At 39.2% G+C, this 26700-nt stretch overlaps 2 protein-coding genes across 5 annotated transcripts in view; both read right to left on the reverse strand.

The window, feature by feature from the left end:
- The window catches only part of alk (ALK receptor tyrosine kinase), a 419315-nt gene that overhangs the window by 287800 nt on the left and 104815 nt on the right, over window positions 1–26700 (reverse strand). The gene's annotated exons all lie outside the window — the stretch shown is intronic.
- LOC146365601 (uncharacterized) lies at window positions 19726–26270 on the reverse strand. Its single transcript, XM_084915477.1, has 3 exons — window positions 21248–26270; window positions 20943–21114; window positions 19726–19757 (listed from the first exon to the last, which is right to left on the reverse strand). Exons 1-3 carry the CDS (start codon window positions 21455–21457, stop codon window positions 19726–19728), a joined length of 414 nt encoding a protein of 137 aa, XP_084771603.1. The 5' UTR covers window positions 21458–26270.

Genomic DNA, 26700 nt, shown 5'->3' on the forward strand with positions numbered 1-26700 from the left:
GTCACTGTGTGACCACTGCACCAAATTTGACCAATTTATACCTTTTCTTTCCAATCATACACTATGACGTCGTTTAATTCGTAATTTTTTATGATGTATTTATTTTTTCTTTTAGGAACAGAAAAGTGAACCAGACCCAAGTGCAGTGATTAAGGCCATATTGACAACTGAATTACATCCTGATTGAATGGCACGGGGGTTGGCCTTGGTTATGCTGCCTCTCAGAGAGAAAGCAATTTCCCCTAAAGATTTTTCCTGCCCATTATTTTCTCACTTCTTCTCTTTCACCAATGAATTGCAGCTTTCTTTCTTTTCTTTTTTTTTAAGACATCAGTCTCCAGGCATGAGGCCATTTCCCCAACTAAAGGGCATTGAAGGTTGAGTCATATAATTGTAGATTTGTCTTAGAAACAGAGGGAGACAGCATATGAATCACTTTTATGGCCCCTGGTGTGCATGAACCATTGTCGCTACAGCTGCTATAATATCTTGTCATTCACACAACGGTGAATGCCACTGCACTGCTGCCACTTTGCTGGGACTGCTTCCATGTTCCAAGGGGTGAAAATGATGACATCCCTCCTTGCAGTAATGATAACATTTAGAACCCAGAACACGACGAAGTTGGGTGAAAGACTGTCAGCCTGGTAGCCATTGACAGTCAGCGGCTGTCACAGAGAGAGGGCAAAATGCCAGGACGTCTGATGCTTTGCTATATGCCACTCCCGGCCTGACAGCTGCCAGCCGGCCCCACAAGCCAGGCAATAGCGAGGAGGGAAAAACGACGGGGAAACGTCGTCTTTGAGGTGAACTGCCATGTCAGGGCCCAGGATGGTGACAAGGTAGGTGTGAACGAATACTCGTCAACACAATATCCACTGGAAAGGAATGCTCATTGGGAGGAAAATGCTATGGAACAGCCTCAGCACATCTCATACTGTGCCATACATATATTTTTCATCTGAAGACAGCAACCACACAGAAAAGTGTAATGATCTTTTATAACATGACTCAACATGCCTGGCTGTAGGGCAAGAAGGTTTCGTTTAAAGCAGCAATCAAAGTTTTTCGTTTGAATAGATTTTTCTTAGGTCATAATCAAATGAGGTACACAGCGTTGATTTGGTCTGTGGTTCACTAATGTAAGAACGATTTATTCAGAAATGTGTTTGTGGCAATATTCCATAAAAAAAAACTGCATTAAGTTACTGGAACACACCACAATGGGTTAACATTTTGAATTAGGATCACTTTAGTTCAGACAACTTTAAAAGAGGACAAGCTGGGGTGGAATTATGTTGCAAAGTGGCTTGCACAGAAAGCAGTAAACATACGCAGGCTAATGAAATGTACATAACATGTCCTATGTGGGATCTGAGAAATGGACATTCAAGAAAGTTAAGCGGATTTGGGCTAACATTTAAATCAACTAATATAAGCCAATACACCTGAGCTGACAATGTCTCCTGTGTAGCTAATGCTAAACTCAGTCTTACTGTTAAAATATGAGTTGACTTGTGACCTGTTTACAGAAAATGCAGTGTGTTTGTAAGTGATCCTAGAACTTAAATTTATTGATCTTTAAAATGAAGAACAGGTGGTAGTGTCCATACTTTCAATTTCCCAGCAATGTAACCAACTCCGTTGCTGTTGCCGTCTGCAGACTAATTCCAGCAATATAAGATGAGATCACCATTTTTCACAGATTAATGGAAAAAATGTAAATTATTGCCTGATAGTAGCTTGGTGCCCCAGAAATCTTCCACAGGATTTATTAGCTAAAGTTAACAGTTACCCTAACTAGACATGTTTCTAAATCAACCAGGAGTGAAATCTTTGAGACTGCTGCTTTAAACTCCTTCAGTTGTTGGATTGACAGAGGGTAAATGGTAGCGCTATTAGCACTCTGGGAACATTGAAGACCCTAATGCTCAGAATGAGAAAGGGTAAACAGTTGGACCTGGGTGTCAAAGAGTCTCTAAGGGATGCTTTCAGACTCACTAGACCATCTCTGAAAGCAATCAAAATCAATATTCTCTCACAAGCTCTTGTGAAGGCATGATTTTAAAGAGGAAACAGAAAAACAAAAGAGCTTCTCTTCTGTGTGCTTCACACAATAAAAATATCTCCATAAACCCCATAAACAGCACAGACTGTCAACAGTTACTTTGCAAAACCATGTGTGATCTATTTTCATAATTTGTCAAGAATGGTCTCTGACAATAAAACACACATTTTTCAAAGTAGTGGACGAGGGACTATTAGATTCTGTATTCCTCTGAGTGCAATGTAGAGATTACATTATGGAAATAAATTACATTATGGCAAATGAAAGAAACCACTTTTACTGCACTATATGTGAGACAGCACATAATACAGAAAACTGAAAATATAAATTGCCCTTCCTTTGTTGAATTCCACTATCCTCATTTACTAATCCACGTGCCATCTACCTTTTGAACACATTTGTCCTGCAGCAGCTCTGAGCCTCCATCGGGTCAACTGAAGCATAATAAAACACACGGATGTCCTTCTGTGAGGCCGTGCTTATTTTTCTCCCTTTGCCCGATTCATCATTTTATCTCACTGTGTTTTCAGGGCGTGGCACATCTATTCCAAAATCTGTGCATGTCAAGGTTTCACTGCAAGAGTGTGTGGATTCACTGAATGCATTATAATGAGGCAAGAAGAGCATTTAACAAGAGCACGTTGCACATGCAACAACATACAACTATTTAATGGTTACACAGCTATGTTATTTTCCTCCACATGATGAACAACAAGGTTTTAAACTCTTGTTAAAGTTTATGATGGCTAAAAATGATATTAATAACCATCAGTATTGATATTGATAGCTTTTGTCACCTAGCTGTAATCATGCATGGCATGTAAATTTATTAGATTTTCCCTTATGATTTGGTTTAAAAAAATGCACAGTAACATAATCACGACATTCATTTAAAATCAAAACTGAATAGATAAATAAATAGGATAGGATATGATAGGATAGTCCTTTGTTGTCATTGTACGTGTACAACAAAATTATGGGTGCTCCACGACAACTGTGCAGGACTAAAGTATAAATAGCAAGATAGCAGGAATAAATAAAAAACAGGAGAAATATATACAATCAAGATAAATAAATAAATATATATATATATATATATATATATATATATATATATATATATATATATAAACAAGAGAAAGGCACACAATGGAGACCAAAGTTGTTGTATTAAGGGTATCAGCCAAGTTCATCTGTAACTTTGTTTATCTTGTTATTTTTTTGAAAACACAAAATGCATTTCCACGGAGATGGTCTGTGACCATGCAAATGTAAATAGAACAACTGCAAATTATTTCCAATCTGCCCCTATTTTGAATTGTATATTTCTACTTTAAGTGCCATGATGCAAGTTGTCATTACACCCACAATTCTGAGGCATCGACAGAGAAGAAGTTGTTCTTATTCTGTGGGAAAAGAGAAAAATGCCAGCAGCCGACTATAATTTGCTGGCAAACACAATGCATTGTCTGGTTCACATGTTGTAAAATCTGTTTGGGCGCATGATTTCTATCCACTGTGCTTGCAAAGCTGGCTGTTAAAACAACATGCAGATGCAGAGCTTTCACAATTTTCTAAATGGATAATTTACAAGCTCACATACTTTCTCATGAACCAACTATCGTCTGTAATTTACACATGTAAATTATGTACTGCACATACAAAAAGCTGGCAAATATCCATGTACTACTGTGGCACCAAATGCTTATCCGGCAGCAAGAATCACTCACAATAAGAGCATAGAACATTTATTCCACGAGTGACACATTAAAACAATCATAGATTCTGTTTGAAGAAAACTCCTCCAGGACAACTCGCAACATTCCTCCCTTTGTGTATTTAAATCAAGCTAAGTGTTTATTGAAGCATGCCCAACTAACTTCCTGCTGCCCTTGGCAGCTGCAGTACTATCCCTGGGCGAGAAGTGAGCACACAATCCAGCACTCCCGATACTGCTATGCCACATCCCCAGCCGCCAGCTTCTCAGCTAGTCCTAGCTCTCACTATCTGGATGTCTTTTGAAACAAGGACAGAGTCTACAGGCTCCATGGCGGAGACCAAATCCCAAGTTAGAATCAGAAGGTAAAGAGGTCCTGCTGTCCTTCTCTCCAGCCTCAACAATCTGACTTGTGAAACAAATTGCTCCAAGCAGCTGTTCCCCAATCTGCCTGCTGAGTTGAGTGTTGTGCGCTGCTGCCACCGCCATGCCCTAGTTCCCCCCACTGCTGCGTTTCTGCTCAGACACCATAAGGAAGGGCATACGTGTTGCACCCATCAGCAGCGAGTCACCCAGACACCAATTGACCACATTTGCAACGAAGGACCTCTATTGTTGTTCCAAAGTGCTGATGATGTGACCAAATCGGCTGCAATTCGTATGAAAATAAATACCACACAGGCATTCTGTACTGTAATTTATATTGGAAAATGATACACTTCAGCTGCAGCAATTTGTGTAAATTGTACACAACAATACTGCTTTGTTTTATGATGGCAAATTGCCTGTTGCAACACAAATGAGGGGTTGTTTTGAAGATTGGAAATTGTGCATTTCAGATAATCCACCAACAAGATCAAGAACGAGAGTTAAAAGACAAATGACTATACTGCTGCTTAACCCTTCGGACCAAAATGTTTAAACAGGGTCACGAAGTACTGCCAATAGGCAAGCAGAAGAGTCAATATTTATTCAAGCTAGACAAAGTTGTTTTTCTTTGGGGCCACACTGTCAACAACAATCATTTTCTTTACTTCTGTGGATGGATTGTGCATAAACAAAGTGATCGAGGACCTCAAAGCAAGACAGCTGCTCGGTCTCTTTCTGTCCTGGCGTGCTGAATCTAATGTATTGTCCAAATGAGTCTCAATCTGCATTTGTTGATTCATTTTAATGAAGTCCCTGAAGGCTGCTATAGATGGATGACATTCCATTATACTACTCCAAAACCCCAAAGCAAATTTGCTCCTCTTAATGAACACTTCCTGTAGTTTCATGTTTTCCATTTATATTCCATTTTAATTGTCCTGTGTCTTATCCAACCTGACTATCGAGGCTTCGGTCTATTGTTTGTGCCCGTTTCTCATTGTCCTCTTCCTCTCCACAGTACCTCTTTCACCTCATTCATACCTTCTCTGATAGCAATCCTCCACTTTCCTCTGCCCTTTCCTATATCCATTCGGTCTTTCCCTCTTTCCTGCCATTCTCTTTAGTTGTAAACTGTCAGCCTTTTTTCAGGAGAGTTTGTTCCTAATTGTGATGGTTTTTGGCACATAGTGGTGACTGTAAGAAGCAGATGTTTAATGCTTAGTGGTGTTTCATCTGGCAGGCTGTGGACAGAGGGGAGAAATCCACCCAGCTGATTTACTGCACCTTAGCCAGGGCTGAATAATGATGCACCAAAGAATTTCTGGCAAGGTGATCCACTATGCAGCATACTGTACCTATTTTTCTACTGAATATTTTTTTTGGGACTTCTCTTATCTAGAATGCAGTTGATTATTTTAATAAAATGAAATGAAATGACATTCATTCATGACATCATGCAGTGCAGTCCAGCTGATTCCAATTCTGTAGAAAAAATGGCAAGAAAAAAATGCTCTAACTGAGTTGAAAAGAGGGTTCTTGTTGGAGCACAAACGGTTGGACCCCACAAAGTTGTTTTACACTGACTTAAGTGACATCAGCATTTATACCTAATGCCTGTGATGAAGATGTGTCAGAAATTCAGCATCCAACTCTACAAAAAACCCACTAGAAGCCCTAGAAACTGATACTATTCTGCCCCTGAGATATGGCCTTGATGAATGAATGAACCGTGGATGATAACTAAAAAAAAAAAAAAGATGCATTCACTAGTAGCTATTGCTGTTGTATTAAGCAGTAGATGGGTGATAAGGTACTGTGGTAAAGTTATTTTTCTATTACTCCTAGGATTTGTTGGTGAACCTTCTCAACATGTTCTAAAGTGTCTTTGGGCTTTGGTGTGTGAGTCCGTGTGTGAATAAGAAACAATGTAAACGTCTTTGTAGAACCACTGAAATTAAAAGCCACTATACAAGTAACAGAACTTTTGCTGTTTATTGGATCATAATGACCTGGCACACAGTACATGTTCTGATCCATGATTGGTTCTTCCGAGTATCTGTGGTGATGTTGTTGCTGAGCATTCTGTATTTTATGCTGTTTGCCAGCTAGTTTTCCCTTAAAATGGAATAAGTAAAGTAGACTGACTAAAAATATTTTCACACAAGGCTTTCTCTGAAACCATTTTCACATTTTCAGTAATGGATATGAAAAAAATAAATAAATAAAAAAAGGCAGAACACTAATTATGACTCAACCCATCAGGGGCAGTAATTGCCAGCAGTTTACAGCCCATGATGTCCTACCACATTAAGTGGTTTAAAAGATCACATTGCTGTACTGAAGCAGTAGCACTTAGGCATTGTTTGCAGAGTAGCTATCCAAGAAAAAAAGAAGCTTCCTGCACAAATTTTCAGATATTTTATTTTACTTTTTCATATATTTTTCACCTCTGGAGGGAAGAGTTCTCACTAATATCACAAAGTTGTTATGAAATATTTTGGAATTGTAGTACACGCGTCAGTGATGCTATTGTCCTGATGAAAAAATAAGCTTTTTCATGGAATTTCCCTTCCTTTCTTTTAGACGCATGGATCAAAAGTATTCCAGCCTGTCATTAGTTTTTAAAATGCTCAGTTTGTATCAGGTCTGTTTTCAGTCATTGCTATATAGAGATGATATGGCAGCAGCTTCTTTGTGGCAGAAATGATGGGCTCTGTCACAATAGCTTTAAAAAGTTTGACTCAGCCATTATGTTTCTCATCATTTCTTTCTTCATGCTTGTCACGCCTAACTTACCATTGGACTTTTTACTATGAGCTGCTGTTTCTTTTTAACGACAATCTACCACACTTTACTATCTACTATCTTCTATTTAAAATTGGGAGTGACAACCACAAAGTGGGCCAAAGGGAAAAGGATTAGATTAAAGACTGACAAGACAAGTTCAAACAAGCAGCTGAGAAACCACTTTGGACCTGAACTGTGCTCATCTAACAGCAAGCACAGTTCACACAGGAACAACCAGTCTATTACATCCATTTGTTTTTTATTTGACTGCTCTAAATTCCCCCAGTAAATCAAGGATATTAAGATCAATCAAAAAAAAAAAAAAGGAAAAAAAAGTTAAAATATCTATTCCTGTGTGTGAACTGTCAGTCTTTGATGTAAGGAGTCCCGGGGAAGAGTAATCTGTGCTGTCATTCATGAATTTTATAGACTTGCCAATGTTAGCTGTAAACAGGAGGGATTCAGTGATGAAAATTACAACCTGGGATGCAAATAATGAATACATCAGCTGAGTGAGTGCCTTTGTAGGTCATTTATTTGTACTGTAAAATACTTCCACATATGAATAATTCTGCAGTGTCAAATAAAACATGAACACAGACATGCAACATTTTTACATTGGTGCCTCAACAGAAGATATGCTTTGTGTTTTGAGATTTTTAAGCCGTTTTACAGTTTCTCGGTTGAAATATAGGACTTTTCAAAGCCAATTCCAGAGTGGAACATTAGTAAAGAATTTCCAACTTGGAAAAAAAAGAAGGCAAAAAGAAAAAGAAAAAAGAAGACAAGGAAAAGAAGATTCGTGTCAGCAAAAAGCCCAAAGTCCACTTTTATTTCAGCTGTTTTAGTTCAGTTGTTTGGTGAAAGCCGATGCTACAGCACAGTAATCCAGAAGTGTTTATAGAACTCAGCAGGGAAGCCATCAGGCAGTGAAGCTTTCTCGGACGTGTGATTAAGTGCAGCAGAGAGTTCATCTGGGTGTTTGCTTGTTCTTTAGTGAGATGTTGTACATCAATACTGTTGAGAAAGAAGCTGATGTCTTCTTGATGTGGGTGATGTCCTGCTGAATTGAGGTCAGTGAAGCAACCATGGAAAAAAAAGTGCCTGTATTCCTTACTTTAATAACTAAAATAGTTTATCTGTTATCTAATCTAACATGGATTTTCATTTCTGTACAGTATTTCCACTATGTCCAAAAGTGCTCATCCTATAGTTTTTCTGCTGGTCTGCTGGTCTCCTTGCATTGATGTTATCTACAAGTGCTTGTTTTTACTTCCTCTCATTACAGTTTTAGTACTCCATCAGTGTATTGTTGCCTGGATTTCCAGACAATTCTTTATGTCTAAATCTCTTTTATTACAACAGCCAAATTTGTGACATTTAAGAAGTGCTGTGTTTAAGCAGCATCTGGTAGTGGGTTTATATGGATTGTTTCTATTCCAAAATGACCAACTGGGGAGTGTAAGTAATGATGCTAGCAGGGTTTATCTGAGCTCTTCGACATAAGAAAGAGAAAAAGAGACAGGCTAGCGGTCTTTTCAATGTACACTTAAAACATAATGCCAGCAAACTGATGGCTGAGATTTATTGAGTGAAGCTCAAACCCATCATATATTTTAAAGTTTGCACTCATGCCTCTACAGATTAAGTCAACAAGTTCTTAAGCAACATGTTGATAGTGACCTCAGCAATAAAAGAGTTAGCCTTGGTTAACTTTGTGGCTCTGTATTAATGCAGAATAAGCTGTCTGATATGGTGATATAACGTTCTGCATGTTCCATCCTCCACAGCAGCAGTTTGTGTTTGTTCTGTTGTGCCTTACTGGTCAGAGGCCTATACTACAAAGCAGAACTTGGAGCTTATTGAGGTGCAAACATAACCTGCTCCACATCAGGTTACGTTTGGCACAAGAGATCAACAGGTACAAAACCACTGCCGCCCACCAGACAATCAATTCTCTGAAATTCTCCGAAGAGCGCTACAGTTTAAGCTGTCTAAAGCCTTGCCTTTCCCTGATGAGCATCAATAAGAAATATAGATTCTCAGGACCAACTTTATTTCTTTACTTTTTTCCTGTTGGCTGCAAGGAATCCATCTCAATCCATTTCATTGTTCGATAACGCTAAATATAGTGATTTTATTCCCAAATTATGGGATTCTTTCTTTCTCTCATATGGTTTAACAGGGCACACAGCACCCCATTGGTGAAATGCTGCCAATGTCACCATTTTCATCAAGAAGGAGGTGGCACACCTTGGGGAGCCCTGGATTGTCTTACTGAATGAATAACTACCTTCACATGACTCCCTAGTTGGATTACCAACGTTACTGTGCATAAAGCCAGATAAGGAAAGGCTTCCTGCATATCCTGAATTTTCTTCATAGATCAGGCCCCAGAGAGCTTTGTTTTGTATTTTTTCTTTCTTATGGTTAGTTCTGCTCTTTGTTTTTATTCAAGGGAGGACACCTGCTCCTTTGTGGGGATGTTATAGATTGGTTCTTATATATTACCTTTCTAATGGGGTTAGTGTCTTGCCCAGACTACAGCAGCCAGGGATCATACCACCAACCTTCCTATTAGTTGACTGCCTGCTCTATCTGCTGAGCTACAGCCATCCCATTATGTTCCGTTCTTAGTGCTAATATGGCTGTATTTTTTTAATTCTCAAATGTTAACCTCAGTGAACAAATTAGGGGCAGTGTTAGGGTGAGGATGTGTCTTAGTTTCAGAAAGAAGGAGATGTTACAGGTCAGTCTGGCCTTTTGCAGCAGAGGTGAAAATTCCATGAAAAGCGATGGATGTGATCCTAACCCTAAACAGGTTAATGAGGACCTGGTAAAGGGGTAAATAAATGTAAAACATGTTTGCAATGTTGAACCTCTTTTGTAGCAAGCCTTTGATTGAAACAGAAGTAGAAACATTCATATTTTCAGAAACTTTGAAGTGGACTCTGTTAAAGTGTTGCCGCACTTGGTCATTTTGAAACTTTATTCCTGGTAGTGTGAACTTAATGTTAGGGAAAGTCATTTAACAATCTAAACTTTCTACAAGTAATGTCAAGCTCATTTAATGATATCCAGAGAAATAAAAAGTTGACAATAAAACAATTATGAATAGATGGATAAATGGTTGGTGGATCAATGTGTCTTACTCTCATTTAGCTCTTTGAACTGAATACTCTTCCATCATTGTAATGATTATTCATCATGCTATTCCGTATTCCTCATCTTTCCATCAGAAGCAATAATTCTGAATCCACTGTCAAACCAGCACAGTAAAATGAAAAAATTAAAAAAAAATCATACAAATGTACTGTATCTCTGTCCTTTGTGTTCACATCAACCTGCACACCAATTATTTTGGCGTTATTTTTGTCCCTGCAAGGTGAGAAGATTGTGCAGCATATGCAGTAAGTAGTGTGTCATGTACAAACCAAATGAAGTTTGACCACTGTCACCCTCTATGCCTGTCAAGGAGGGCGACAGGGCTAATGGGAAACTGAGCTACAGTGCCAGAGAGCCTCTTGTCCAGGTTTCTAGTCTAGATAATAAGGCTGCCTGCCATAGGTAATTACTGTCATCAAATCCATAAATATGGTTTTTCACACTGCAATGATGGATTATTAAAGAAATCTGTACATATAGCCAACACAAGAGTAAGATTGTCATCATAGAAGTTTTTGCGCTTCTTTTTTTTTTTCAACAAATGCCATGGCTAACAACATACTATTATTACCAATCACAACTCCGGTCACAGCAGTTCAAACACCCTACTTTTATTTTATTCATGTATGTGTTGCAAATGGATGCACAAATATTACACCTATGGTAAGGTTTCCTATGGCAATAGAGGTTAATCTACCAAAGACACCGAAAAAGATCACAGATGTCATGATAGTTTAAAGGTAGATTCACTAGCAAGAACCAACCGAAAATGCAAATAGACAAGGTTTAATGATAGAGGGTGACGGATGGCTAGCAATGAACTAGGCTTGAAACTGTAGGCGCTACTGTAAATCCCGGGGTGAGGGTGAAAATGAAAATCAAGGATTAGAAAAGGAGGGTGAGGAATGGAAATGTGAACAAGCAGGCATTTGGAGCAGGAAAGCATTTATAGACGTATGACTGGAAGTATACGGAGTGGTCCTGCGCCTAAACTTCAGATAAATTATCTCCAGTTAATGTGTAAGAAAGAAATGAAAATAATTAAGATAATTACTCTGTGTAATAGAGAGGCAAATCTAATGCATTGTGAATGCGAGAGTGAATGAATAGTGGCATTGTAAAGCGCTTTGGGTGCCTTGAAAAGCGCTATATAAATCCAATCCATTAATGTAGCTCTATTGACTATATGCTGGGTATGAAAGACAGTCTGTTCATGTGTTTTATTTTGTTTTGTTGGATAGGTGTGTGCTGTGCTGGCTTCTCTTTATTAGTTCCATGCTGGTAAGCTAGTTGTGTATGAATTCATCACCTCGTGCCACTGACTCTGGCTGCACCTCTGTTTAATCCCTATATTTAATAATGCATTTATTTTTTTATTTTATTTAAGCAATGGATCAAAAGACTACATGTTCAAAAACGGTTATGCCCTATGACAAAGTCATCCTCTATGGAGTTAGCACCTGTCATTAATGCTATAATTTCACTGCTCCCACTGAACTGGTACAGTAAAAAGCTGATTTTTACAAAATAGTCTAACGAATTCTACCCGCCTGGTGTAATCCATGTTGCTTTAAAGTATAAATAATACTTCTGTTTTTCTGAAGCTGGTTAGCTACGGTGATTAACATTTATGTTCGTATATTTATGTTTATACTTGTCAAATATAATTCTTCTTAGTATAACAGAATAAGATATTATTTCTTTTCAGACAGATAGTCTGAGTATACACACAGATAAATCTGCCAGCTACAATAATAAACTATGCATTGACATTATTTAGACCAGACCTTCCACGTATGAAAAGGGGGGGAAAAAAATGCTTGGACACTGCTAGCACGGGGCGCCCACACAAACGCAAAGCAGGAGATGAAGCATAGCTGAATATGTTTCCAAACCAACTTCATTCTAAGCCAAAAACTAGAAAATATGGTGAAGCATATCTTCCCTTTGGCTTCACTTGCACAAGTGCGGAGGTAGGTCTCCCCTGCAGAATTGGTTTTCCCTTCGTCGGGAGCACGCGCTGGGCTCTTCAAATCACGGACAAACAGTATCCCACATTCTTGATTTTTAGTTCACAAACACTTCTCATAATGACTAACTACTCCTGACATTTTGGAAATGTTAGCTCTTTGTGCAGTAAAGTTACAGTGGGATCCAAATAATATCAGGCTGATCCTACCACGATTTGTCCCCGGTTTAAATCACGGACAAACAGTATCCCACAGCTGTTTATGTTTTTGAACCCATTTTGCACAGAGAGGCATTTTTTGAAAAATGTATTGATAGCAATGTTGAATATTATTACACAGGAAAAAAACAAGTACACATAAAATAATTACACCATGACGCCTCTGCCTTTGTAAATGGAGGGACAGTAACTGCGTGTGTATGTAAGCGTGTAAAACCTGAAGATAGTCAGATTAACAGAAACAGTATTTTGTCTCTATCTGCCATTCTGCAATTCATCTCATGTAAACAATAACGTGGCGCACAGCGTGACGTGAAAAAAGGCACATACCTTTGACGTTGCGTGACAAACTCTGTATTCTTCGTCCACAGCTAAACGGAAAAAAGGAGTTTAAAAAAAACTCCCTTTTCGGTGATTCGAAACGCCGTTTACGTGTGGACGAAACAGCTGCGTTTTCAAAAATACCCGTGTAGGTGTGGACGTAGCGTAACAGAGATAGTAGTTTATTTCATTACTACCTGTAATTTATTGCAGTTTACTTGTATTTGCTTAATTGTTTACTAAATGTTTGAGGTGTGAAATAAACCGCAATGGAGCAAAATAGGGGTGTGTGTGGTTGGAGGATGTGTTCGCGCCCGCACGGGGAGGGGGGGGGTCAACATTTTTCTTGTAAAACAAAGGGGGACCTAGCAAAAAAAAGCTTGGGAACCACTGATTTAGACGAAACATTATTTGCTCCAAATAAGGTCAAGTTATAATGCCAACCATAAAGGTAACAAATAAAATGAAAAGCCAGCCCCAACAGTGTTATGTTCTTTTAAATTAAATGTCTAAAGTTTGCTTTTTAGTCTATGTTGGATTGGAGAATAAAGTGTAGTGAGAGCAAGGAGCAATAGCACACAGTAAATAGTCTGGGGCAGAACTGAACCCAGACCTTGTGGACATATGGGTTTCTTGCTCAACCAGGTGAGCTATAGCATTGCCCCAGTCTTTCATTTTTAAAGCACACTCTGTAGTTTTTCAAGGCAGCTGTGTACCACCTCTTATGGCAAATATCACATTTACAGTAACAGTGAATTTGTGGGGAACCTTTTACAATAATGGATACAAATTAGATTTCCTGATTCAATTACACACGTATGTATATATATATATATATATATATAATACATACATACACACTTTCATATAACCTGTGTATGAAAGTTTAAAGTCTTTATAAACCCTACTCCAAAAATGTCAGGATGCTGTGTAAAGTGTGTATAAAAACAGAAAGCAATAATTTGCAAACCTCATAAACTGCCATGGCCTCAGGCAGCGCAGCATTAACAACAGGCATGACTCTTTCTTGGAAATCACTGCATGCGCTCACAACACTTTCAGCAGAACACAGTTCAACGTGCCATTCACAAATACAGGTTTGCGACCCAGAAACACTGCCACCTTCTGTGGGCTAAAGTTCATTTAAAATGGAGGCAAAAGAAAAACTGTTCTCTGGTTTGATGAATTGAAATTTGAAATTTCTTTTGGAAAACATGGAGAGGGACAGTCAACCTTTTTACGAGTACTCGGTGCAAGAGCCTGCATCTCTGATGGCATAGGGGTACATTTGTGCCTGTGGAAAGAAAGGCACCATCAATGCTTAAAAGTCTACACAGCTTTGAGAGAGACATATGATCGCATCCAGATGATGTCTTTTAGGCCTAGGATATTTCAGCAAGACAATACTAAACTTCATACTGCATCTATTACAACAGCATGAATTTGTAGTGGACTGGCCTGGCAGTGGTCCAGACCTCTTACCAATGAACATGTGGAACATCACGAAACAAAAAATTAAACAAAGAAAACTGAGGACTGGTGAGGATCAAAGAAGAATGGGACAACATTCCTTACCCAAACATCCAGCAGCTGGTCTCCTCATTCCCCAGACATTTATGCACTGTTGTTTACAAAAGAAGGAATGCTACCCACTGGTAAAAATGGCCCTGTGCCAACTTTTTTGAGATGTGTTCCTGTGATAAAATCTCGAGTTGTTTTCCTATATTCTCTTGTGAATAAAATATGGACTTATGAGATTGCATTGTGTTTTTAGTTACATTTCACACTCTATTATTGTCATAATAAAACAGCATTGAATGTACATTTTTAAATGGTAGTCTTGTTTTAAGGATAGCAATAATAGCATCATAAAAGTCTGTTTTAAAAGGAAATTACAGAAAGAGATGTGCTGTGTTCTAAATATAAATATTTAAATTTAAACATTTATTCTGTTTGTATTTATTGTACTTGTATTCTCTATTCTCTTTTACCATTTATAGAATGGTCACCTGTTAGATTTAAGCTGATGTAACTTTGCTTAATTTAATCCCAAAATGGTGTATTTAAAGCACCAAGAAGACTCAATATATGATGTAGCAGTGTGGTTATCTGCCCCTTTATTTTTATTTTTCTCATGGTATTTTCATTGGAGTTGAAATGTTTTGAACCTGTAGCATTAAGACCAACAGGACAGTGTAGTAAATCCAGCGATTGGTGCCATGCCACTGTGCCTTCAGTGTACTCTGACTAGGGATGGGTATCGAAAACCGGTTCTTGTTGAGAACCGGTTCCCACTGTTTCAATTCCTTGGAATTGTTTGCCATTTTTGCAAACGATTCCCTTATCGATTCCAGTCACCCCGAATGACGTCACCACGTTGTGGAGCGTCGCTTACCTGGCAGGAAACATGGCGGCTCAAACGCTCAAAAGTTTGGTTATACTTTTTGAGAATGGATGACAACAGGGCAACTTGCAATACTTGCAAAGTAGATATTTCACTTAAGGGAGGAAACACTACGAATATGCAAAAGCATTTGCTCACAAAACACGCGATAACCTTAAATGAATGTCGTGTTTTTAATTCTGCTCCGGACTCGTGAATCTCAACCCAGCAGCAGCGGTAATGTTTGCACGTCTTCTCCCGTTAATGCGGCAGGTAAATAATCAACAACAGTGCATATTATGTTAGCGTGATCTGCCTTATTACAAAACCTGCCATTACTGTGCATTTAGGTGACCATGATGAGAGAGACAGACAGAGTCTGGCTGGCTCAGATGCTGGCAGTTCTCGCTGCAGTCTACCGGTAGCGTCTCCTTTCAGGCCAGGATAGACGAATGTCACCGAGCAGTGACTAAGTTTGTGGTAAAAGGCTTGCACCCATTTGCCACAGCAGATGCCCCGATTTTCAGTAAGTGAATGTGTTTAATTGTAGGCAGGGACATTACTGGATATTCTTGTGTAATTGCTACTGAATAATTTATGTTATACTTTGTTATTGCTACAGGAGAATATTTATTTTATTATTTTACATTTACAATTTTTTTTCCTGGGGACCCTGTGACACCCCATTGAAGAGCCGTAGGCTGTGGATCTCTTAAGATCTCACTGCTGGGTTTGTAAGGCCATGTTACTCCTAAATTTCTATCTTGTTCAAAGAGAAGATATAAAACAAAGTTCTAAGCTAATCGACCTTAGTGTTCTCCTTTTTTAAAAAGAATCGATACGAGAATCGATAAAGAATCGAATCGTTAAACAGAATCGAAAATGGAATCGGAATCGTGAAAATCTTATCAATACCCATCCCTAACTCTGCCTCGATGTTATGACAGTACTGACAGCAAAGCATTGCACAATTTACTTGGGTGTCATCTGGAAGGACATCTTGTAAACTGTTTACTCCCTTTTGACATTTCTTGCTTTGGCACACTACTGTACATGCATTAACATATGCACTACCATATGTAAAGGCAGCATTACTCTAATATTGCTTTGCAGCAGTATGGACATTGAAATAAAGTCAATCTCTTGGTCACTCTCATTACCCTCTTCTTCCTGAGCTCGCTAAAAAGCCGTGCATTTCTTGTGTTGCTTCCCCTCATCCTAAAACCTCTGTTTTCTTTTGTCATGAGAGATTTTGTCTCACTCAACTCTCTGTTTTAACTCAGAAAAACAAGTTCCTTCTCATTTGTCAGTGTTCCCTTATCTGCAGCCACACCGTGTTCTCCAAGACCTTTCTACAACTCAGGTTACTCAGGGGGGTGTGGGTAGTGAGCAAGGACTCCAATATCTATGACGCTCCTTGCATGCTACCACTTCAGAAAGCTCACCCCACAGAAAATAATAGTCTTACCGGGCAGAGGTGATTGAAGAGTTTCTGTGAGATATCTGTTCCTAAACAAACCTACCTAGCTGTGATCTGAAAATTGAAAACAGTTAAGCTCCTTGATACAGTTCTGTGTGAACATGCTTTATATAACTTATAAACACTTTGTCCTTAGACTTTGTTAAAGAATGACATCATAGAAGGCGCTACCTGAGCTTGATACACTTGGCTTTCAAATCTAAGACACAGAGTAATTTCTTTCAGCTGAAACCACAATAGCATGGAGCGATGAATTAAATGTGAATAAAAAAAAAAATGCTACTTGCATGTTTTTGCCATATTGACCATGGAAGTGCTTCTCAATTCCTCCACAGTGGGCAGACCAATATCAGTATTGTACCTGCAAACCTCTGTGTGGGATGTTATTGATTACTTTACATTAATTTTACGTCATGGTTTTTACTAGATAGAGGATATTAATAGTGTCAAAGAATTAAATGCTGAAATCCAATATTTAAATTTAGAAAGGGCTTTGTGTACTCAAAAGATTGCTATAGGGCTCAATATAGCTAAGAACATACTGTCATGTCATGAAATATGTTGGTATAGGGCATGTTAACTACTTTTATTTTCTGAGTTTGCTGAGCACTGAAAATGAAAGGCACATTTTGCTTTTAGTGTCACTTTTATTGTTACTACTCAGTGGGCATTGCTAGAAGCACACGGCTAAAGGGGACAGAAGAAAAGATGACCTGAAAAACACATATTTTTATCCATGCTGGCGGCACTGGATAAAAGGATGGCAATCACAGTAATGCTACCAGGGTTGTCAGCTCTCATGCTTCTCACATGTGGCACACTCGGTCACATTCAGCTGCTCAAATCTCAGTTCAAGTAGGGGGAAGTCTCACCTTTTTTCCTGTAGTTGGTGTGACAGAGGAGGATGCTAGGGAGGGTAAGACGGGCAGATGATCTACTATTGTGGCCGATAAAGGGTGTAGTCTAAAGGAGAAGTACCAACACTGGTACATTAAGATCACAGACAACACAAAATATTTTATTAAGCAGCCACAGGCCAAGAGTAACAGTTAATGGAACAGAAACCAACCATTTATTTTCTTATTTCAGCTTATATTTAAATTCATTATTTGCAGTATTGGCTATTTGTCTTTAATATATACCTTCATGTCTACAATAACTGCCATGATCTGTAATCAGCATCATCTTTGAGATGTCACAAACCATTGTGCTCCTTTTGCTGGTCCCAAGACTGCATCAACTGAGAGATTTGCATCAGGAAGGGCATCTGGTGTAAACTCTTAGCAAATCAAACCTTTGGATCTTATTTTACATATGGCAGACCCTTATTTTACCAGGTTTGTTGCTTTACTTGTCTATATCTGTGTGAAGCAATTAATCTGAATTAACATTTAATATTCATGCCACTCCCTTGACTTATTTAAAATGCTAATTACAGGGTAGATTTTGTGCATTCTTTACTTACAGTAACATGAAATATCTGGCAACAAAGAGTGCCAGTTGCAACTCTTATCTGACAAGTATGGAAAGTTTTATATCCAGACAAGAAACTAACATAAGCTCCATGTCGACTCTTTTGGGTTCGTGCTAATTTTGAAAGGGAAAAAAAGGAACTCTTTAATTTTTTATGTTGTCTTGTTGGGTGAAGTATCCTTTAATACTCAAAATAAACTTAAATGACAAGCTATTTCCTAATGGCATGACAGTTTCTAATCCATACTGACCTTTCCTTGGTTCTTTTTTTGAGTGAGCATTTTAGTTCAGCTTTAGTCTCACAAAGAATTTTCTAAGTTGTCATTTGAACAAGCCCAAAAGCTCCTCTGGCCCAGTGGGTAATTATTCTACGACAGGCATAACCAGAAAGTCTTGCTGGTATGAAGCTGAAATCATTTTCAGTAGGACTAACACCGTCAACACATGGAAGAATAAAAAGAAAGATACTGCAAAAACAAACACACACACAAAAAAGACTTTAACAAAGGGAGACTGGATTATGAAATGTGCCACTTGTGCTAACATGAACATAGAGTGTGCTGTATGCATGCCAAGCTCACAGCCATCACAAATCATCAGGTGCTGGGAGGAGTGAGAAAATAGGGAGGTGAAGAAATTGACAGAGGAGTGAGACAGAGCAGGGGAAATGTGAGGAAAAGCTCTCGTGGCAGTCTTCACTCCATCAATGCAAGAGCCACATCCAGCAGTCAGAGTATTATCAGCATAATCCAGCTATCGTTTACACCCACACATTCGCAGCTGGCTGGTAGACACATTATGGATTTACATGGAGGATTAGGTGATGATAGTTTGTGTCAGATAGTAATGACAATGGAAATTATGACAAATGCAGCAACTGTGGTTACACTATATTAATGGTGATAAGACATATGTGCAGTAAATATGTGTACAGATTTGATACATGGTAATCATTACATAACAATGGAACAGGAACAAAAAGCCATCATAAAAGGAAGTTTGGGCATGTAATAAAAAAAATACATATACATATATATTTTTTTCCTTTTGGACAATTATAGCCCCTGAGACAAATATAAATCTCCAAAATAAACCTTGTTATGCTTGTCATTTTAAAATGAAGATAATAATGGTTATGGTCAAAAGGTTTTGTACTATTGTAACCTGTAAAACACTTTGTTACCTCAAATAACCTACCAAGCAAGCCAGAAATACCCAGATGCAGAACTTGATAAAATGTTTTTCATTAAACCAGAGAAGAAACTTCAAACAACCATGGGATCCCCCAACCAAGTAACTGAACATCTAAAAATCTAGCTTAGGCCTATAAAGTTGTGAATATTTGTAAAAATACATGAAAGCACCTTCAGCTTGCACGATGTAATTAAGAAACGACAGTTAAGGCAAACGGTCAAAATCAGGATGCGAACTCTTAAAACTAAAGAATATTTCAGATAAAACTAATGCTTGGAAGAAAAAACATTTATATGCGAAGCATCTACATCTGATTCAGAAATTAGGGTAAAAAAACAAAAACAAAAGTGTTTTGCACAGATTAAGTTACAAGGGAGAGACGGGCGTATGGATATAGGGGAAATGAGGAAATTCAATAAAAATCAGGATCCAAATGTCAGGAAAGTGAAAAATCTGACTGCTAAAACAGGACAGTAATTAAAAGCATTCCTCAAAATCAAACTGTAATCTATGCTTACATGCTGTGCTCACTACATCATACAGAGTTTGATGGTAAGTCCAGCTGTTCTGAAGGTAGGGGTCATGGCTCTTCAAAGGTAAGATCGATTAATCCTGACATGATTAATGGGGCAGAAAAGAATGAAAAATTGAGGCTCTGCAACATAAACTAGCATAATTTGCTTACATTTTAGATTCTGTTGACATTTACTACTAACACTCACAGGCATCTGATCTATGCCTGGCAAACACTGCTTTTTGCAAGGGGTAACAATCCAGAAAAGGTGGCACACTTTACAGTTTTTCTCAAATGCTAAAACACATGTCACAAACGTTACCACCAGGTCCCCCAATGTCCAAACACAACACCCTTCTCTAAAGCTACATAAACACAACCACACCTTCCCACTGCAAAACTCAAACTCCCACATCAAGAGAGCAGCTCGAAGCTGTCAAAACTGTAAACACTATACACAGCATTACACACTACAGCAAAACAATTGAAAACACAATGCTCAATTTGTGAGAAGGTTCTTTGGTTCATAACTGCCAATGCATATTTTTATAAACTGTACAGTAACGGATCGTCATAGAACCCTGCAGAGGATTAGGCATTTAGATTTGTGAGTTTCACATGAAGACTATAAATCTATAAAAACCATCCTGCATGTACGTACACTACTGTAACACAACTCAATGCAAAAACAGAATCTATCGCACACAACAGTACTCTCGGAAACATGATCAGGGTGTGAAGTCTTTTTTATTGTCTACACGGTCTTTTTACAGTATTACACACAGTCACTGTGCGGCATCATGTCGCCGAGCTGCATTGGGCCACATCACCTCATCCACATCACAGGCTATATTGTCCCTTGCTAGGCACCGCGGGAAAAAACGCCCTGGAATGGCGAATCCATCCCTGGAAGGCCTCCACTGGGATGTCAGCACAGGCCAGCTCCATTGCCCGTACGAGGTTCTCTCTTGTGTATGGCTGTCTGTCATACACCTTCCATCTCCATGATGAGAAGAACTCCTCTATAGGGTTCAGGAAAGGGGAGTAGGGTGGCAGACAGACGTTTAAAAAGTGGTCACTGTTGGTGGTGAACCACTCTCTGATTTGGTGTGTTTTGTGGAAGCGGACGTTGTCCCAAATGATCACATACATGTGATGTGCTAGCCTAGGATGGTGTTGTTGACGGTCCAGGAGGATGTCTTTTAGCTCCTCTAGGAAGGTGAGGAGACGTTGGGTGTTGTAAGACCCAAGGACAGCATGCCGGTGGACAAGCCCCTCCGTACCCATAGCTGCACAAAGAGTAATATTACCCCCCCGTTGGCCAGGAACCTCAGTGATGGCTCTTTGGCCAATGATGTTACGGCCTCTTCGCCTTCGTTTCTGGAGGTTGAAGCCAGCCTCATCCAGGAAGAGGTACTCATGGGGTCTGGCCATCGCGTCCAACTGCATTATCCTCTGTGAACATGGAAAAGCGTACAGGTGTTCAGAACGGTCAATCAGGTAGCACAGTATTGTCCAGAAGTAATGTAGGCCATTAAGCAACACACTATGTCCACTAACTGTACTGTGGACATGGATGTATACGTACTTGCACATACTCGTAACGTTGTTCTATGTGTCGCGCAGAGTTGCGCTCAAAAGGAACCCTGTAGACCTGTTTCATCCTCATCTGTTGGCGCCGGAGAACTCGGTCTATTGTGGACACGCTGACAGCATCAATGTTCTCAAAGTTTACATTATCTGCAATGACTTTGTCTCTGATCTCTCGGAGTCTAATGCAGTTGTTCTCACGGACCATATCTGCAATGAGGGTTTCTTGTGCCGCTGTGAATATGGCAACCCTCCCACCTCTATGTGGCGTCCTTTCAGCTCTAAAGAAAGAAACATGTGTTGTCAATTGACTGATTTATATGTAAAACTACATGTAAAGTAACAGACCACTTTCACAGGCCTGTAAAACTGTAGTGTGACAAAGAAAGCAATAGCGTACTATACCTGTTGTGTTGTCTAAATGCCTTGATAATGGTGGCCACGGTGAACCTACTCAGGTTTGGATGTACTCTTCGTCCCGCTTCAGCCATTGTCATGCCATGGCCAATGACATGATCAATTACTGTTGCTCGCATATCATCTGTTATGATGGTGCGAGGTTGTCTTCTTCTCCCACCTGGACCTTCTCCTCTCTCTTGTTGGCCTCCTTCTCTTCCTCCTCTACTCCGAACTCCTCTTCTTCTTAGGCCTTCACCTCTGCCTCCTCTGATCTCAACCCCTCTTCCTCTTTGGCCTGCAGCTCTTCTCCTTCCGCACGCTCGAATGCCTTCATCCATTGTGATTGTTTGGCATCTTCACCAAACTATGCTTTTATAGGTGGGGTCACATCATTAGCAACAGGTGTCTTCAATTTTGAGTCGTTGTGTGTAGTGACTGATGCCAGGTGTGTTCCCTGTGTTCAAAGATTGGTGACTGTGGCAAGCATTTTGCATCACATGGGCTTTCATTTGAGAATATGAGCAGAGTTGTTTTGCAACATGTGTTTTAGCAAGGAAAAATGTGTTTAGATTTATGAGTACAGAGGGTTGTGTTTTGTGAATTGTGTCTTCATGTGACATGTGTTTATGGTACTGGAATATGGTGGCTACATTTAGTAAATGTGTTTAGACTACTGGTCATTTGGGTTACAGGATTGGCTTTTGTGTTTTAACATTTGAGAAAAACTGTAATGATGTACTGTATTTGATAAATTCATTTTGTCAATCCATTGTCTTCGGGTTGCCCAATTTAGAGCCTATAGCTATCATAGCACAAAAGGTACACTCTGGGTCAGTCACTAATTTATCGCAGGGCTAGCAGACAGAGACAGACAACCAGTCACACTCAAATTCACACACAGAGTTTAAAATCACCAATTAACCTAACCTCATGCATGCATATCTTTGGATTATGAGCAGAAACTGGAATACCTGGAAGAACCCTTCCCCTTATTGTTGTTTTTCAACCTTTTTCTTTTCCTGGCAAAATAAACCCAAACAATGATCGTTTCTATCCTCAACCAAATAGTTTTGGTGGAAAGTGGAAATGCTCATATATGTTTGGGAATTCTTACATGTGTTGCATTGTACCGAAGGTGTTCTACAAAGTGTTAACATAAAGTACAAAATGTATACAATCAAATGCCAAAAAAACAATACTTTTTTGCTTGTGTTGCACATATTTTTTAAAATGCAGCTAAATTAAAAAGTTGTGAATTATTGGTTTCATAATAAGTGAAAAGAACTGATGAGGCATGTGTAATTTGCCCAATCAATTATGTAATGTGGTTGGGGAATTAAAAGTTCAAATGCAATTTCAGAACATGGAGTTTTGGACATTTGGGAAATTGAATTAGTGCTGCTCAGATTATTCCCTCTGCATCTTTCTTAATGGAAAATAAAATATTAAGAAATTATACAGCAGCTATCTACAGTCTTTTTGAACACTGTCTTTCATCTACTTCCACGCATTGTGAGTGGGCAACAGCTTGCAATTGTAACCAGAAAAAGACGCTTGTTTTTTCTAAGACAGGAATTGTCAACAGAGGATTGGATTAAAAAAAAAGGAAACATTGTTATGTCGCACACACACTGGCTGCTGCCGTGACGACGGCATGGAAGTAACATTGTTAACCTTCTGCAGAGTGTTGGGAACCAAGAAAATGCCACAGGAAGGCAGTTCAGCAGGCACCCACATCACAGCTGCAGTCTCTCCTTCCACTTACTGCTCAAGAAGGGCCCATTGTGAGCTCCGGAAGAAGAACTGAGTGGGTAATGGTGTGTCATTAAACAACTAGGACACAAACACACACTCATAGACAGATTACTATACTTGTAAGGACCTTCATTGAAACCATTCATCCCCTTACATCTAAACCACAATATCATGTTCTCACTGGAGGATTTTCTTCATATTTCTGTTCTTGTGATAAAAGAAGAAAACACTAATCTTTTGCTCCACTCCAAGATAAAGGTACACACACACACACACACACGCACACAAACACACACACACACACACACACACACACACACACACACACTCGGCCCCAGCTGTTTAAGCGTGCAACCATTTTCGCTTGACCTTCTTTCAGTAGTTGGTCCAGTTGGGAGCAGCATATGCACAGCTGATTTACTGCTCATACCTGCAGAGACACACATAGCTGTTCATGTATACATATGTTATAATATGTATGCAGGTGCAGATAGAAGTGAGGGGACAAGTGAGTTAATGAATACAGGGTAGAGAGGTGAAAAGAAGAGCATAATGTGGATTTGGAGTGGCATGCGGCGCCACAGTGTCATACCAAGAGTGATTAAAACAACGCCTCAGGTCAGCAGTGGAATGGGACGATGGAAGGAATGGAGACAACCAATCACTGTCTGCTAAGAGTGTGCTGACTTTGCCCGCCCCAGTGGTTAAGGAGACACTCCTACAGCCCCCCGGGGTATGTGGCAGCATGTGGCCGATATTTTTAGACCTTTTACACACACGTCTGTGCGCACATTTTCAAAACACACACCTCATCAAGCGGGAGTGTGCTATTTGACGAGTGAACCTCTTTGCTCATCAGTGTATTTGTAAGGCAGTAATTATATCAGTGTGAATGCATACATGTATGCCTGCTGTGTGGCTCTTTGCTAATTTCTATCAAGTAGGAGAAGATGGGGACACTACAGCTCATTAAAGGTTTGGAAATGAGTCCAGCTTATTTTAAAAAGATGATGAAAGGCCCATCATGTGTGTTAGTTTATGTGTGTGTATAAGTGGTATGTGTATTCTAATTGAATAAATTAGGCCAAGTGTGGTCACAGTGCTGTATTTGTGGTGGACAAAATCAAATAGCAATCACTGAGTTAACATGGTAAATGGTGGCGCTTCAAATAACACGGATATGGAAAGCCGCAGTCAGTTACCACATTTAGGCAGTGTCGTCCTATAAGTGGGAGGTAGGAAGTAGAAAGTTTCAACTTACATCAAGGTGCGCACCACGAAAACCTGAGAGCACAGTGGGAGTTCTGTCTGAGTTGTTGTTTCAGATGAAGCAAAATCTGATTAATAATCCATTAGTAGAAGACGTGCTAGCAGAGACAAATGGCAGATGAGCAACACTTAGGTTAGGCCGAACATACTGAGGTTAGAAAAGCCTGCATGCACAATGTGTTTGTTCCAGCAGATTTGATCTTAGGCAGCCCCTCAGTGAAGAGATATTAAAAAAACAGCAGGAGATGTTCTTCAAAAATGTCTGTTTTTGTGATAGAAAATATCTCTGCAGAAAGCTGCAGAACTTGTGTTTGTCTGCATCAATTTATTGATTGACTGTTGATTTAATAAAGAGTTGTTGTTAAAGGTAATGGATCAATTTTGATTAAATCAAAACAACAGAATAGAGGATAAATTAGATAGTTATTAATTATTGCAAATTTAACACAATGTCATTTCTACGGTCAGCAGTGAATAAAATACCCACTGACTGTTGACAACTGATTGCTGTGATTTATATTTATGACCTGTAATAAAGCAGAGTGAACTGGTGCCAACACGAGCATGTACTCAGCACGAGACAATGGCAGGTTCCCCGTCCTGCACTGAACAAACAGAAATAAACAGCCAACCATGCACTCTTACATAATTTAATAGCTCCAATTAGCATGACATTACGTGACAAGAAGACACAAGTCAACACAGAAAAAGGCACTGCCACAAATAACAACACTTTACTGAATGATAAAAAAATAGAATCTCCAAGTAAGTGTGACAGCTAACTTTTGAAGAGAAAGCAACAAGGTTGAAAGGGAATTTCAGGACCATGGACAGTTCATTAGTTGGATCAACTGCTGATCCAGCACCATGGACAGCTGCGCTGAACTCCTGCCTGCAGGACCACAGGAGGCAGTGTGTACTCACCAGTCACAACACCACAGTCGACCTCCAGCTGGCTCATTACCAGTAAATCTCACTATTCTTGCATCACAATATGTCTTCACATCCCAGCATCACTTGCAGTTGAATTAGTCAAAAATGTCTATTTCCAAACATTTTCAATTACATTTCATTTTTATTTACATTTCAAAGGAAACTATTGTATCCCTAACCAAAACGTCACATTATTTTGTACAGTTATTGATTTGTAACTTTTGTTTTCATTCAGCATTTATTTGCATTGTCACTGTCAGTCTGGTTAACCTTTTAAGATTATGATTTGAGGTTGAAGCCCATGACCTTCTTACTCTACTTAACCAGTTTCCCTCCTCTAATGGCACGTAAATAAATAGTCAAGATGTGCTGAAATATTTAAAAGAAAGTTTCCTAAAAAAATATATTGTATGGGAATAAAACTTGTAAGTGATAAGCCTGATACCTGATAACTACAGTTGCTGCCAGCGATTAAAAGAACAAACCACAAGTTCTTCTTTTTGCTGCAGCCTTTGCTTGTGGTGAAAACGCTTTTAGATGGATTAAACACTAAAATCTGTAAGTTGCAGGCTGTGATAAAGGTGGTCCATTGTAAAGACTAGCCAGAGGACAAAGCTACATAGTGTCTTTTAGCGTTTTGGTACACTAATGGACCATTTACCTGTGCCCAGTTATAGTCTTTTACAAAAAATTGCCAACTGACAAGCAATAGCTCAGGGGTTGATTCAAGATCAGCTTGAATCAGCTTGGGATTGTTTGGTCTACTTGTCAAGCAAAAGAAATGTGTGCAGAGATGTGTGTTCATGCACCTGTTAACATGGAACTACATAGAATGCATGCAGGCAGTTTTTTTTTTTTTTTTTTTTTTTGCTGTACAGTGGAGGACAACTGTTTTTTCTTTGAGAGGGAAGAGGAATATGGCTGTAGTTGCTGTCTCTTTTTAACCAGGCTGCTCTCTGATCTGTAGAGTGCTTGGGCTGCAGTATTTTTGGGGGGCAGAGCATGAGGCCCGTCTGAATTTTGTCCACAAAGAAGCCCAGGTCTGTGAGACCTGGGTGCACTATTGATTGAACTTCTGAGACACCATTTTTAAAC

This window comes from Perissodus microlepis, chromosome 19 (assembly GCF_051167445.1).
Source record: "Perissodus microlepis isolate ML-2025 ecotype Zambia chromosome 19, ASM5116744v1, whole genome shotgun sequence".
Lineage (NCBI taxonomy): Eukaryota > Metazoa > Chordata > Actinopteri > Cichliformes > Cichlidae > Perissodus > Perissodus microlepis.